Source organism: Euprymna scolopes, chromosome 12 (assembly GCF_053919585.1).
Source record: "Euprymna scolopes isolate OS-2025 chromosome 12, ASM5391958v1, whole genome shotgun sequence".
Classification (NCBI taxonomy): domain Eukaryota; kingdom Metazoa; phylum Mollusca; class Cephalopoda; order Sepiida; family Sepiolidae; genus Euprymna; species Euprymna scolopes.
The window spans coordinates 11,957,310-11,975,500 of record NC_136493.1 but is presented as its reverse complement, the minus strand read 5'-3'; the positions used below and the strand labels follow the sequence as shown (position 1 = coordinate 11,975,500).

Genomic DNA, 18,191 nt, shown 5'->3' with positions numbered 1-18,191 from the left:
AGAGATGTTGTTCCTTTTTTGGTCCTCTGACAAAAGGATTATGGTTTCTGATTGGTTGGTAGCAGAACGTGAATTAATTTGATTTGTCAGTTCCTAGCAGCAGCGTTTATAAATAGAATCTCCCAACTGTGAGGGACCATATCTCTCATTAGTCAAAAATATTGCAAATTGTGAATTCACCCTTGTCTGTTTGTCCGTTCGTCTGTCCGCACTTTTCTCAATAACTTCTCATTGGAATTTTTTGAAATTTTGCACAAACATAAAACATGATATGAGTAAAAAAAATGTAACAGAATGGATTTTCTGGGAAAACTCTGATTGCCCCCTTCCCCCTAGGAGTGCCTTTCAGGTTAAAATGGCTAAAATTGACACTTTTGTGCTTATTAAAAAAAAATTGATGCCTTGGATTTTTATAAAACTTTCTGAAAAATTGTAACTAATTTGTATATAATTTTGTTTGCCTATGCTTTGTGATAACTCTTGGGTGTACCACAGGGGCATTTTTTGGACTATTTTACCATATTTGTTCAAATTTATCTGTATATGTCTATTTAGCAGTTTTGTATGGTGCTGGACTTAAATTTAAATATGTTAAAGCTTTGAGGACTTTTGGGCTAAATGAGGGAGACAAATGATGGACTTAGTCATTTCTTTTTTTACATGGTGCAGAACTTAAATTTACATATGTTAAGGCCTAAAACTGCACCGTTTGTTCATTTTCACCAGAATTTAACATCCTCTGGGGACTTTTGGAGCTAAATGGGGGGGGGGCTGAATGTAGTCATATTTGTATGCCTCATTCACTGCGCAGTCACTGAGGACCATGCATGCTTCACTTGTTTTATTCAGGAACAATGGAAGATTTGATTTATTTCTTAGAGTCAATTAGGTTTTGTTGCGTCCCTGGAACGGGCACTAAGGAAAAACATGGACACGGATATGCATCAGAAAGGTAAAATGAAACAAAAACCAAAATCTTTTCAACCAGATCCAGTATGATGCCTTTCCTGCTGCTTCTTGTATGTCTGTCATAAAGTTTGTTTATTAGCCAAGAATCAGACTGTGGGAAAATAAAGATGAATAACAAAAATTTTCAACTAACAAATTAATTTAAACAAGATTTAGCATTTCATAACTTTTACTGATAAAGGATGAAGGTTCTACGAAAAAATTATCACTCTCACATAAAAAAAAAAACAGTAAACTAATAAGTACTTCTAAAAATGTTTTTAATTCTGCGTTTGTACAACAAAAAAATGTTGCTTATCTTTCGCTCAACATATTTTCGAGCTCCCATAACCAAATAATAATATTTCATATCTCATCTCTTTTTCTGGCATTCAATCAGTAAATCACCATATTGCTCATATTTTCTGTTTTCTGCAATTGCAAAATTATCCTCTCAGGGTACAATCAACTTCCAACCTTCTTTTTTCTCATTTCGCACAACAAGGTCTGGTCTTTGCTGTGTAAGGACCAGTGGGAAGATCAAGTAATTTTAGAGGTCAATTGCCACGTTCCATTTTTCTTTCCATTTTTCATTGGTTAACTTGCATGTTGTTTCAGTTCATCTTCTCAATCTTCTCGAATTTTTGGTAGTTCTCCTTAGTTAAATTTCTTTACTTCCTGCTGTAATAACTTTTTTTACATTCAGGATTTGTAAAAAAATAAAATAATTCCAAATTAGCATGTGGGCACAAATTACACCTAAACGTTTTCAGTCATCTATTGTTGATTCAGCAAATGAATATATATTAAGTCCTATTCATGTGCATGTATCTGTACTGATATTGTTGGAATTTGTTTTGTACCAATAATGGTGCATTCCTCCCTGTTTACATTTATTTTTTTATCTGATTCTTATATATGATTTTTTGTATTTTGTATCCTTTATGATTTTTAGTTTCGTATATTTTGGGTTTGTACAAAACTCCCTTTAATTTGAGAAAAGGGAAATGCTAGCTCTGTAATGATGTCATGAGCCCAGCGTGAGATTCTTCCTCTTTTGAAATTCTGCTGACGTGGAGAGTGAACGTGGTTCATTGCCCGGCACTGAAAATGGAATTTTGATGAGCCTCCTTCAAAGAAGAAAACCCAGCAATAAATTAATACTCGGTTGTGACGAGACAGACTTCTGAAAATTAACTACGTGACTACGGTTTTGTGCGTATTTTAGAGGAAGTGAAATTGTTTTAAAGAAAATACCTTTATACGTGACAAGGAATTTTGGAATCTCCTATCCAGACAAGCGACAAGGTTTTGCTCCTGAAATCCATCTGTGTGTGTCTACGGTTTGCACGCTAACATGGAGGAAGAGAAAATTCTAAAAGGACTTTAAACAAAAAAAAAGAAAAAGGCACGTGCCTGAGTGGCTTTGAATTTGTGAGTACGCTCCTAAAATTAATTTCATATGCGAGTGTGATTAGGAGATACTATTTTGAATATTATTGAATTCGTTAATGGATACACACATCTTTATAAGAACCAGTGTTATTTTTTTCATTACATGTTATTTTTTTTCATAATATATTACCTTGGCGTTTCTTAATTTTAATGCCCGCAAAGGGAGAAATTTACAATTTATTGTAAATAAAATTTCTTCTTCGTTTCAAATCAAGACCTTTATATTTCATTCTTTACCCCTCCCCTCTTTTATTCCATGCTGTCATTTTTTTTTTCAGCTTAGTTACTTTAGCGTCAAATTTATCGGGAAGCGAGATAAAATTCCGACAGTATATCTGCGTCAATTAACTGGATATTATTCTTCCAGCCGTGCTGGGTGTATTTATGTCAGTCAACTAGATGGTGTTCTTCCAACCGTGCTGGGTGTATTTATGTTAATCAACTAGATATTATTCTTCCAGCTTGATGAGTGTATCTGCATCAATTAGCCAGATGTTATCCCTAAGACAGATATTTAACAATTGTTTGCTGAAGAAACGTGTCAATATTGTTGTGCCGACAATTGTAATTATATTCTTAGATTTCCTGAATATTTTTGAATTCTCTATTTCAGGTGACTTACTGGAAAACTACTGCTACAATGACAGCCTTGTTAACGTTGCTCGTATTGTTTATACGATCACCATCATGCTTACCTTCCCAGTCGAGTGTTTTGTATGCAGAGAGGTAACAAAACATCTTTTCATGATTGATTAAATAACTAGACTTTTCCAAATATTGCAAAAGTTAAATAAAAAAATATTGTTCTTTCATTTTCTTTGAGTCAGATGATTCTATTGTTGGCATTGGTTTCCCCGATATGTTTCTAGCTTGAATTTTTTTCTAGAAAGAAATTGATTACTTACAAGAAAGAGGACATGAAGGTTGCCAATGTCGTAAGTGAAAGTGTTTCTGTGGAACGAACTGGATTTGAACTTGGCACACCCAGATTTTCAGTCTGTATCATTAACCACATAGCTACCATTACCTCTCTCAGAAATGTTACATCGTCATTCTAGTTGGTGATTCCTCTTTTATGTTTTTATTTTTTGAACAAATCTAAACCAATGATAAGCATCGACAATAATTGTTCATAGCATGTACATATACTAGCTGGCCGCCCGGCGTTGCCTGATTATAAAATATGCTTAGATGTAATATTTTGATTTATGCAGATTTTGTATTTATTATTATAGAGTCAATTCTCTATTGATTGTTACATATGATATTGTTACTTATGATATTGTTACATATGATATTGTTACATATGATATTGTTACATATGATATTGTTACTTATGATATTGTTACATATGATATTGTACCCAATAGACTCACAATATAGTAGTGATTTCAAAAATACAAAAGGAAAATGATTTGGGTGCCATTAGCTAGAATCGAAACCAAAACATACAGTACTCCAGTCTTAGTCATTATCGTTTGAGCTATCATCAGATAGATAAGACATAGTTTAAAATGTATCGACTTTAATGTATTATGTCTATAAATAAAACGTTTAGTCGACTTACACCTACCAAGTTACAATTTTTTTTTAAATTTAACTCCTTAACAGCTGTTTTTACCAGTTAAAAACCATAAAGGAATGGTCCACAAAAAAATGCAGTCATTTGACCTGTCTCACACCACTTTGCAATCTTGCATTTTGGAGAAGATGCACTTTGAAGAAAATGGAGATACACACACACATTCACACACACACACACACACACAGTCAGTTTTATAAATTCGATTTGCTTTTCTTATTTTTTATTATTTAAAAATAAAAATAAAATTTGTGGACTTAATTATATCCCCTTGTGCAGATTAAACTCGATATATAGTTGTTGTGATGTTCTTAGAGGGCAAATAATAAAGACAACACAGTGATATGTTTATGAGAGTACATTTACAGAAGTACACAAATATGTTACAGTAAGTTTGCGTCTGATACTGTGGCTATGACTGCCACAACACTCAGTCATAACTCTATTTATAGTCTCTATCTAAGCAAAATATAAGTATAAATACATACCTAATTTTATATATATGCACATGCATTTAAAAAAGAAAATGATGTGCCGATATTATTCAAAACATATCTAAAAAATAGTAAATCACAATAAAACTAATTTAAAATTATATCTAAGAGTTGTTGTCATGAAATATCAATTTTGATTAAAAAAAAAACATATTGTTGATAATTAATAATAATATAATATAATAATAAAAATTAATAAAATAGAATAAAGCTTCTTTCTTAGAACTGCATAATAGAACAAAGCTTCTTTCTTAGAACTGCACGCCTGTGGAACTCTGTTCCGTCCGCCTGCTTCCCTCCGGACTATAACTTGGATGTCTTCAAGTCTAATGTTAACAAATTCCTAATGAACCGCCCCCTTAAGTAAACACTTCATCAAATCTCCACACTAACGTAATGTACTTGCAATAACCCTTATCCCTGAGTGGCTTCCGGGCCTTGATAAGTGGTGATCACTGTGTAAAAAAAAAAATAAAAATAAAAATAAAATAAAAATAAAAGAATATATGCAGTAGAAAATTAAAATAAGACTAGCAGAACCCGTGGAAATTCCACGGTAGTTGAAATCATCGTCACACGAGCAAACAATAGAATAAGTGTAATATTAGTTCTGATTAGTCCATGAACTAAAAAATAAATATTTTTGTAGACAAATATGAATAACTGCTTGAGATATATTATTACAAGAAATAGAACTATAGTAAGGCATCACTTTTTTCTAGAAATATAATTTAATCAAAATGACTTGTAAATCTGTAATAACCACATCACAATCTTTTCTTGATAATTTGGCATGTAAGTAATAAGATTTGTCAGAAACATGTTACATGTCAACTTTTGCGATTTTTTTTTTATAATGGTAACAAAATGGAACGGAATAGTAATTGGTGGAATTCGATTAATGAAAAAATAAAAGTGTACAATGTTCACAGATGATATGACTATACTTACATATTTCATAAATATTCTTAATTCATTAATTTGTTAGATGAAATTAATGATTTTTAGATCATAAATTGCTTAAACCATTTTTGGGATTGACTTCTTATCGTCCCCCCTCTCTTAAAAAATATATATGAAATACAGTCATGCTTAGATAGTAAACTGCTTCAGCAATTACCGAAATTACACCATGCACTCATATATATAAACTAAGTGATTTGAAAATCGTAAAGTACCTTAGCCATTTCCGTGACTGATTCCTTATACCCCTTCTGTTTTCTCCACCCGTTTTCATAATAATATGAGGAGAAATAAGGTACTTGTACAGTATTCTACCTACATGAGAAAACAATGAAAAGTCATACTACTCAATGATTTAACGTGATTTTCGGTTTGAAAAACTTTTATGAAGTGTCACATGTAAGATTTTGTTTGTTTTTCATATGAGTGCTATATCATGTTTTTCATATGAGTGCTATATCATGTTTTTCATATGAGTGCTATATCATGTTTTTCATATGAGTGCTATATCATGTTTTTCATATGAGTGCTATATCATGTTTTTCATATGAGTGTTATATCATGTTTTTCATATGAGTGTTATATCATGTTTTTCATATGAGTGTTATATCATGTTTTTCATATGAGTGTTATATCATGTTTTTCATATGAGTGTTATATCATGTTTTTCATATGAGTGTTATATCATGTTTTTCATATGAGTGTTATATCATGTTTTTCATATGAGTGCTATATCATGTTTTTCATATGAGTGCTATATCATGTTTTTCATATGAGTGCTATATCATGTTTTTCATATGAGTGTTATATCATGTTTTTCATATGAGTGTTATATCATGTTTTTCATATGAGTGCTATATCATGTTTTTCATATGAGTGTTATATCATGTTTTTCATATGAGTGTTATATCATGTTTTTCATATGAGTGTTATATCATGTTTTTCATATGAGTGTTATATCATGTTTTTCATATGAGTGTTATATCATGTTTTTCATATGAGTGTTATATCATGTTTTTCATATGAGTGTTATATCATGTTTTTCATATGAGTGTTATATCATGTTTTTCATATGAGTGTTATATCATGTTTTTCATATGAGTGGTATATAATTTTTTTCATATGAGTGTTATATCATGTTTTTCATATGAGTGTTATATCATGTTTTTCATATGAGTGTTATATCATGTTTTTCATATGAGTGTTATATCATGTTTTTCATATGAGTGTTATATCATGTTTTTCATATGAGTGTTATATCATGTTTTTCATATGAGTGTTATATCATGTTTTTCATATGAGTGTTATATCATGTTTTTCATATGAGTGTTATATCATGTTTTTCATATGAGTGCTATATCATGTTTTTCATATGAGTGCTATATCATGTTTTTCATATGAGTGTTATATCACACGTACCTTCTTTCTTGAGACGATTTCTGTCCAAGAACCTTATTTCTTATTAAACATGAAACTCTTTGATTATTTTCTGTGATTTTCTGTTGAGCTAACTTTTCAGTATGTTACAGCTAAGAGTTTGCTTGTTTTTAATATGAGTGCTATACTGCACAAGCACCTTGGTTATTATTGAAAAGTTTTACTACTCGATAATTTGACGTGATTTTCAGTTTTAATAATTTTTATGTACGCCATAGTTAAGATTTTTTCGTTACTGCTAAGAATTTTTTTTTCCGTATGTGTATGGATATTACATGTAAACCATTACAAGACAAAGTAAAAGAAAATAATGTTTTGTAAGCCTGGCATTGTAGGAACAAAACGAACACTATTTCCCTCCATCCCCGCCCAAACAAAACCGAAGGAGATAATGCATGGGAGATTACATTGTAACCACAAAACAGATACTACTCCTCTTACCCCTGCCTAAAACAGAAGGTTTGGAAATCCTAGACGGCTCCGGAACACTTTTAAAAGAAACATAATCGTGCTCATTCTCCATCTCCACAACCATCATCATGACGTCATTTCTGGAAAAAGACTTTGCAGTTTTTCCAAATGTAGACAGAAAAACACTGTTTTATTAAAAAATTATTACATAACATCGAAAAACCAGGAAAAAAACTGGCACCGCTCAACCCAAATTGGCATAGTTAACCCTTACAGAACACTAACAATTAATTAATGTGGTGGCGGCGGTTGTGTTGGTATCGGCGGTAGTGGTGGTGGATAGCGGCAGCGTTGGTCAGTGCGGTGGTGGCAGTGGTTGTGTTGGTGGCGGCAGTGGAGGTGCTGCCTGACATGGTGGTTGCTGTGGTGGCGGTCGTTGTGGCGGAGATTGAGGCAGCAGTGGTGGTGGTGGATAGTTGATGGTGACGGTGGTGGTAGTGGCGATAGTGGTGCATTAGAATTTGTACTACTAATTTCAACATAACATGTAAGATTAATCAGAAGAAACATTTCCTGGGCATTTTATGATTAATCAGAAAGGACATTTAAATAATTTTTATGTACATCAGAGGTAAGATTTTTTCGTTACTGCTAAGAGTTTTTTTTTATATATATGTATGGATATCACATTTTAATGTATATGGCAATTAATATATATTTTATATGGCAATTAATTATATTTTATACCTATGTATTGAGCACTGTTGAAGTAAATACTTAAAGTTTACGCATAAATTTATACTTTCGTATATTAATTTATGTGATTAAATGAAGTAGTCGTATATATATATATATATATATATATATATATATATAGTAATTTCTAAAATATATATGGCGATTAAGCTACACTGAATATTCTGCGTTTCATCCAACTATAGGATTCGTCAGGCTTATGCGCGAATTCTGTGGTTGCATCTTGTTTTTATATATGTTGAGGATTTCTAGTTAGCCAATCAGCTTTCTAGTATCCACCGCGCCCCTTCCTATCAGCCAATAGGCATACATTTTATCAAACAAAGGATCTGTTTTAGAACTAGGTTAGTGGTTTTAGGTAGACGTATAAAAACAACACTAGCGAATAAATACTGGGAACTCAAAGAAAGCGGACATTCGCCGGTAGAACGAATGGAAAATAATGAGACAAGCTACCACATGCAGACACTTAGACGACCCATGTAAATTATGCCTCCATGAAAAATTTTCTATCCTGTACTTTAAAGAACCTCAAAATCTATTAAACTGTAGGCGAGAAATAGCAAACAACTGTGTTCACAAAATAAAACTTACTCTAGGATAGCGATACAAAATAGCTTTAAAACTAACAATAGAAAACAAACAAATAAATAAATTAAATAAACATGAATATACATAAACGATCACACACATATATGTATATATATGTGCATGTATGTGTGTACACATAGGTATATGTATATATACAAAAAAAAAAAAGAGAACGTCTACCTAAAACCACTAACCTAGTTCTAAAACAGATCCTTTGTTTGATAAAATGCATGCCTATTGGCTGATAGGAAGGGGCGCGGTGGATACTAGAAAGCTGATTGGCTAACTAGAAATCCTCAACATATATAAAAACAAGATGCAACCACAGAATTCGCGCATAAGCCTGACGAATCCTATAGTTGGATGAAACGCAGAATATTCAGTGTAGCTTAATCGCCATATATATTTTAGAAATTACTAACTAGCTCTACCTACGTATTGAGCACTTTTGAAGTAAATACTTAAAGTTTACGCATAAATTTATACTTTCGTATATTAAATTTATGTGAATAAATGAAGTAGTTATATATATATAAAGAACTAAGTTTAGTATGAAAATAAACTTAAAGTAAGATATAAATATTTTTTATATAAACAATCCAAACCAGATAAAAAAGCTCAATTATCCAAAAATAGAGAAAAGCTTATATAATTTTAAAATCTACATCTAAGGAAAAAACAGAAATTTTATTATCCGACAAGGAATACTAAATCAAAAATTAAGAAATCCTTAATCTGCTGAGTCTCATTTATTTCTCATCAGAGGAAAAATAATAGCACAATATAAGGATGAAATGCTATTTCAAGCATAAAATGAAACTGCAAAATATGACTACTAACAGTTGCATGAAATTCATAAATGACCTCCCCGACAAAATTGCCTGTGAGATGGGTATATATGCTGACGACACCATACTCTATAACAGACACGACAGGAAAACAAATGAACACATCTCTAAAGAAATGGCAGAAGCACTAGAGGATGACCTCCGATCTGTAGTGGAATGGGGACATAAATGGATGGTCACATTCAATGCTGCCAAGACAAAACTCGTTTCCTTCAATAATTACAAGAAACCTTCTCTACTACCAATGGCCAATGACTCTTTATCTGAAAGTACATGTTTTAAACTCCTTGGCCTAATGCTCTCAGGAAACATGAGTTGGAACAATTACATTGAGAGTATTGCCAGGACCGCTGCGAAGAAGGTAGGTTCTCTCTACCGTGCTAGAAAGATACTAACGCTCAAAAGTATCTTATACCTCTATAAGGCCACCATTCGCCCATGTATGAAGTATTGTCATATTTGGGCTGGTGCATCTACCACTAGTCTCTCGCTCCTAGACAAGGTTCGAAAGAGAGTCACCAATCTGATAGGTCCTGAACTGTCATCTAAACTTCAGCCCCTGTCCCATCGACGAAATGATGAATCCCTCTGCCTTTTCTACAAGTACTTTAATGGTGAATGCTCTGACGAACTGCAAGCACTTTTCCCCCCATCGACGTAAATACCCCTAACAAACCCGACAAGCAGCTAAATCCCACCCCTTCACAGTGGAGATCCCTAGATGTAAGAGGACCTTCTACTCCAGTAGTTTCTTCCCCAGGATAGTTAGACTTTAAAATTCCCTGCCAGGTCCCTGCTTCCTCAACTGTACTGACATGCAGAAGTTCAAGTGCAACGTGAACCGACATCTTGCTGCCCAACTCCCTACACAGCACCCCTGATGCCCATTAACCTGATAGTATCCCCCTACAACAAAGTGGCAATATGCCTTGTTTGGGGTGAAAATGTAATTAAAAAAAAATAAATAAATAAATAAAAAAGAAAAAGAAAAGTTTTTGAAATTGCATAGCAAATGGGAATAATTATAGCAACAAAGTTCTGGACAATCAAATAGATAGAGGAAGTCAATGGAAATCCGTAGGTTGAAATTCATATTTTGGTAATATCTAAAATATATTCATATTTTGGTAATATCTAAAATATATTCATATTTTGGTAATATCTAAAATATATTCATATTTTGGTAATATCTAAAATATATTCATATTTTGGTAATATCTAAAATATATTCATATTTTGGTAATATCAAAAATATATTCATATTTGGTAATATCTAAAATATATTCATATCTAAAATATATTCATATTTTGGTAATATCTAAAATATATTCATATTTTGGTATTATCTAAAATATATTCATATTTTGATATTATCTAAAATATATTCATATTTTGGTAATATCAAAAATATATTCATATTTGGTAATATCTAAAATATATTCATATCTAAAATATATTCATATTTTGGTAATATCTAAAATATATTCATATTTTGGTAATATCTAAAATATATTCATATTTTGGTAATATCTAAAATATATTCATATTTGGTAATATCTAAAATATATTCATATCTAAAATATATTCAAATTTTGGTAATATCTAAAATATATTCATATTTTGGTATTATCTAAAATATATTCATATTTTGGTATTATCTAAAATATATTCATATTTTGGTAATATCAAAAATATATTCATATTTGGTAACATCTAAAATATATTCATATCTAAAATATATTCATATTTTGGTAATATCTAAAATATATTCATATTTTGGTATTATCTAAAATATATTCATATTTTGGTATTATCTAAAATATATTCATATTTTGGTAATATCAAAAATATATTCATATTTGGTAATATCTAAAATATATTCATATCTAAAATATATTCATATTTTGGTAATATCTAAAATATATTCATATTTTGGTAATATCTAAAATATATTCATATTTTGGTATTATCTAAAATATATTCATATTTTGGTAATATCTAAAATATATTCATATTTTGGTAATATCTAAAATATATTCATATTTTGGTAATATCTAAAATATATTCATATTTTGGTAATATCTAAAATATATTCATATTTTGGTAATATCTAAAATATATTCATATTTTGGTAATATCTAAAATATATTCATATTTTGGTATTATCTAAAATATATTCATATTTTGGTAATATCTAAAATATATTCATATTTTGGTAATATCTAAAATATATTCATATTTTGGTAATATCAAAAATATATTCATATTTGGTAATATCTAAAATATATTCATATCTAAAATATATTCATATTTTGGTAATATCTAAAATATATTCATATTTTGGTATTATCTAAAATATATTCATATTTTGGTATTATCTAAAATATATTCATATTTTGGTAATATCAAAAATATATTCATATTTGGTAATATCTAAAATATATTCATATCTAAAATATATTCATATTTTGGTAATATCTAAAATATATTCATATTTTGGTATTATCTAAAATATATTCATATTTTGGTAATATCTAAAATATATTCATATTTTGGTATTATCTAAAATATATTCATATTTTGGTAATATCTAAAATATATTCATATTTTGGTAATATCTAAAATATATTCATATTTTGGTAATATCTAAAATATATTCATATTTTGGTATTATCTAAAATATATTCATATTTTGGTAATATCTAAAATATATTCATATTTGGTAATATCTAAAATATATTCATATCTAAAATATATTCATATTTTGGTAATATCTAAAATATATTCATATTTTGGTATTATCTAAAATATATTAATATTTTGGTATTATCTAAAATATATTCATATTTTGGTATTATCTAAAATATATTCATATTTTGGTAATATCAAAAATATATTCATATTTGGTAATATCTAAAATATATTCATATCTAAAATATATTCATATTTTGGTAATATCTAAAATATATTTCTATTTTGGTAATATCTAAAATATATTCATATTTTGGTAATATCTAAAATATATTCATATTTTGGTAATATCTAAAATATATTCATATTTTGGTAATATCAAAAATATATTCATATTTTGGTATTATCTAAAATATATTCATATTTTGGTAATATCTAAAATATATTCATATTTTGGTAATATCTAAAATATATTCATATTTTGGTATTATCTAAAATATATTCATATTTTGGTATTATCTAAAATATATTCATATTTTGGTATTATCTAAAATATATTCATATTTTGGTAATATCAAAAATATATTCATATTTGGTAATATCTAAAATATATTCATATCTAAAATATATTCATATTTTGGTAATATCTAAAATATATTCATATTTTGGTAATATCTAAAATATATTCATATTTTGGTATTATCTAAAATATATTCATATTTTGGTAATATCTAAAATATATTCATATTTTGGTAATATCTAAAATATATTCATATTTTGGTAATATCTAAAATATATTCATATTTTGGTAATATCTAAAATATATTCATATTTGGTAATATCTAAAATATATTCATATCTAAAATATATTCATATTTTGGTAATATCTAAAATATATTCATATTTTGGTATTATCTAAAATATATTCATATTTTGGTATTATCTAAAATATATTCATATTTTGGTAATATCAAAAATATATTCATATTTGGTAATATCTAAAATATATTCATATCTAAAATATATTCATATTTTGGTAATATCTAAAATATATTCATATTTTGGTATTATCTAAAATATATTCATATTTTGGTAATATCTAAAATATATTCATATTTGGTAATATCTAAAATATATTCATATCTAAAATATATTCATATTTTGGTATTATCTAAAATATATTCATATTTTGGTAATATCTAAAATATATTCATATTTTGGTAATATCAAAAATATATTCATATTTGGTAATATCTAAAATATATTCATATTTTGGTAATATCTAAAATATATTCATATTTTGGTAATATCTAAAATATATTCATATTTTGGTAATATCTCAAATATATTCATATTTTGGTAATATCTAAAATATATTCATATTTTGGTAATATCTAAAATATATTCATATTTTGGTAATATCTAAAATATATTCATATTTTGGTAATATCTAAAATATATTCATATTTTGGTAATATCTAAAATATATTCATATTTTGGTATTATCTAAAATATATTCATATTTTGGTAATATCTAAAATATATTCATATTTTGGTAATATCTAAAATATATTCATATTTTGGTAATATCTAAAATATATTCATATTTTGGTAATATCAAAAATATATTCATATTTGGTAATATCTAAAATATATTCATATCTAAAATATATTCATATTTTGGTAATATCTAAAATATATTCATATTTTGGTATTATCTAAAATATATTCATATTTTGGTATTATCTAAAATATATTCATATTTTGGTAATATCAAAAATATATTCATATTTGGTAATATCTAAAATATATTCATATCTAAAATATATTCATATTTTGGTAATATCTAAAATATATTCATATTTTGGTATTATCTAAAATATATTCATATTTTGGTAATATCTAAAATATATTCATATTTTGGTATTATCTAAAATATATTCATATTTTGGTAATATCTAAAATATATTCATATTTTGGTAATATCTAAAATATATTCATATTTTGGTAATATCTAAAATATATTCATATTTTGGTATTATCTAAAATATATTCATATTTTGGTAATATCTAAAATATATTCATATTTGGTAATATCTAAAATATATTCATATCTAAAATATATTCATATTTTGGTAATATCTAAAATATATTCATATTTTGGTATTATCTAAAATATATTAATATTTTGGTATTATCTAAAATATATTCATATTTTGGTATTATCTAAAATATATTCATATTTTGGTAATATCAAAAATATATTCATATTTGGTAATATCTAAAATATATTCATATCTAAAATATATTCATATTTTGGTAATATCTAAAATATATTTCTATTTTGGTAATATCTAAAATATATTCATATTTTGGTAATATCTACAATATATTCATATTTTGGTAATATCTAAAATATATTCATATTTTGGTAATATCAAAAATATATTCATATTTTGGTATTATCTAAAATATATTCATATTTTGGTAATATCTAAAATATATTCATATTTTGGTAATATCTAAAATATATTCATATTTTGGTATTATCTAAAATATATTCATATTTTGGTATTATCTAAAATATATTCATATTTTGGTATTATCTAAAATATATTCATATTTTGGTATTATCTAAAATATATTCATATTTTGGTATTATCTAAAATAGATTCATATTTTGGTAATATCTAAAATAGATTCATATTTTGGTAATATCTAAAATATATTTCTATTTTGGTAATATCTAAAATATATTTCTATTTTGGTAATATCTAAAATATATTCATATTTTGGTAATATCTAAAATATATTCATATTTTGGTAATATCTAAAATATATTCATATTTTGGTAATATCTAAAATATATTCATATTTTGGTAATATCTAAAATATATTCATATTTTGGTAATATCTAAAATATATTCATATTTTGGTAATATCAAAAATATATTCATATTTGGTAATATCTAAAATATATTCATATCTAAAATATATTCATATTTTGGTAATATCTAAAATATATTCATATTTTGGTATTATCTAAAATATATTCATATTTTGGTATTATCTAAAATATATTCATATTTTGGTAATATCAAAAATATATTCATATTTGGTAATATCTAAAATATATTCATATCTAAAATATATTCATATTTTGGTAATATCTAAAATATATTCATATTTTGGTAATATCTAAAATATATTCATATTTTGGTAATATCTAAAATATATTCATATTTGGTAATATCTAAAATATATTCATATCTAAAATATATTCAAATTTTGGTAATATCTAAAATATATTCATATTTTGGTATTATCTAAAATATATTCATATTTTGGTATTATCTAAAATATATTCATATTTTGGTAATATCAAAAATATATTCATATTTGGTAACATCTAAAATATATTCATATCTAAAATATATTCATATTTTGGTAATATCTAAAATATATTCATATTTTGGTATTATCTAAAATATATTCATATTTTGGTATTATCTAAAATATATTCATATTTTGGTAATATCAAAAATATATTCATATTTGGTAATATCTAAAATATATTCATATCTAAAATATATTCATATTTTGGTAATATCTAAAATATATTCATATTTTGGTAATATCTAAAATATATTCATATTTTGGTATTATCTAAAATATATTCATATTTTGGTAATATCTAAAATATATTCATATTTTGGTAATATCTAAAATATATTCATATTTTGGTAATATCTAAAATATATTCATATTTTGGTAATATCTAAAATATATTCATATTTTGGTAATATCTAAAATATATTCATATTTTGGTAATATCTAAAATATATTCATATTTTGGTATTATCTAAAATATATTCATATTTTGGTAATATCTAAAATATATTCATATTTTGGTAATATCTAAAATATATTCATATTTTGGTAATATCAAAAATATATTCATATTTGGTAATATCTAAAATATATTCATATCTAAAATATATTCATATTTTGGTAATATCTAAAATATATTCATATTTTGGTATTATCTAAAATATATTCATATTTTGGTATTATCTAAAATATATTCATATTTTGGTAATATCAAAAATATATTCATATTTGGTAATATCTAAAATATATTCATATCTAAAATATATTCATATTTTGGTAATATCTAAAATATATTCATATTTTGGTATTATCTAAAATATATTCATATTTTGGTAATATCTAAAATATATTCATATTTTGGTATTATCTAAAATATATTCATATTTTGGTAATATCTAAAATATATTCATATTTTGGTAATATCTAAAATATATTCATATTTTGGTAATATCTAAAATATATTCATATTTTGGTATTATCTAAAATATATTCATATTTTGGTAATATCTAAAATATATTCATATTTGGTAATATCTAAAATATATTCATATCTAAAATATATTCATATTTTGGTAATATCTAAAATATATTCATATTTTGGTATTATCTAAAATATATTAATATTTTGGTATTATCTAAAATATATTCATATTTTGGTATTATCTAAAATATATTCATATTTTGGTAATATCAAAAATATATTCATATTTGGTAATATCTAAAATATATTCATATCTAAAATATATTCATATTTTGGTAATATCTAAAATATATTTCTATTTTGGTAATATCTAAAATATATTCATATTTTGGTAATATCTAAAATATATTCATATTTTGGTAATATCTAAAATATATTCATATTTTGGTAATATCAAAAATATATTCATATTTTGGTATTATCTAAAATATATTCATATTTTGGTAATATCTAAAATATATTCATATTTTGGTAATATCTAAAATATATTCATATTTTGGTATTATCTAAAATATATTCATATTTTGGTATTATCTAAAATATATTCATATTTTGGTATTATCTAAAATATATTCATATTTTGGTAATATCAAAAATATATTCATATTTGGTAATATCTAAAATATATTCATATCTAAAATATATTCATATTTTGGTAATATCTAAAATATATTCATATTTTGGTAATATCTAAAATATATTCATATTTTGGTATTATCTAAAATATATTCATATTTTGGTAATATCTAAAATATATTCATATTTTGGTAATATCTAAAATATATTCATATTTTGGTAATATCTAAAATATATTCATATTTTGGTAATATCTAAAATATATTCATATTTGGTAATATCTAAAATATATTCATATCTAAAATATATTCATATTTTGGTAATATCTAAAATATATTCATATTTTGGTATTATCTAAAATATATTCATATTTTGGTATTATCTAAAATATATTCATATTTTGGTAATATCAAAAATATATTCATATTTGGTAATATCTAAAATATATTCATATCTAAAATATATTCATATTTTGGTAATATCTTAAATATATTCATATTTTGGTAATATCTAAAATATATTCATATTTTGGTAATATCTAAAATATATTCATATTTGGTAATATCTAAAATATATTCATATCTAAAATATATTCATATTTTGGTAATATCTAAAATATATTCATATTTTGGTAATATCTAAAATATATTCATATTTTGGTAATATCAAAAATATATTCATATTTGGTAATATCTAAAATATATTCATATTTTGGTAATATCTAAAATATATTCATATTTTGGTAATATCTAAAATATATTCATATTTTGGTAATATCTCAAATATATTCATATTTTGGTAATATCTAAAATATATTCATATTTTGGTAATATCTAAAATATATTCATATTTTGGTAATATCTAAAATATATTCATATTTTGGTAATATCTAAAATATATTCATATTTTGGTAATATCTAAAATATATTCATATTTTGGTATTATCTAAAATATATTCATATTTTGGTAATATCTAAAATATATTCATATTTTGGTAATATCTAAAATATATTCATATTTTGGTAATATCAAAAATATATTCATATTTGGTAATATCTAAAATATAT

General features: G+C 24.9%; 1 protein-coding gene across 1 annotated transcript in view; it reads left to right on the top strand.

The window, feature by feature from the left end:
* LOC145291189 (putative sodium-coupled neutral amino acid transporter 11) overlaps positions 1–18,191 on the top strand; it is a 252,395-nt gene that overhangs the window by 224,298 nt on the left and 9,906 nt on the right. Inside the window, exon 11 of the mRNA XM_080136768.1 lies at positions 3,017–3,129. Within this exon, the coding sequence (XP_079992894.1) occupies positions 3,017–3,129 (113 nt within the window). The remainder of the gene's footprint in view (positions 1–3,016; positions 3,130–18,191) is intronic.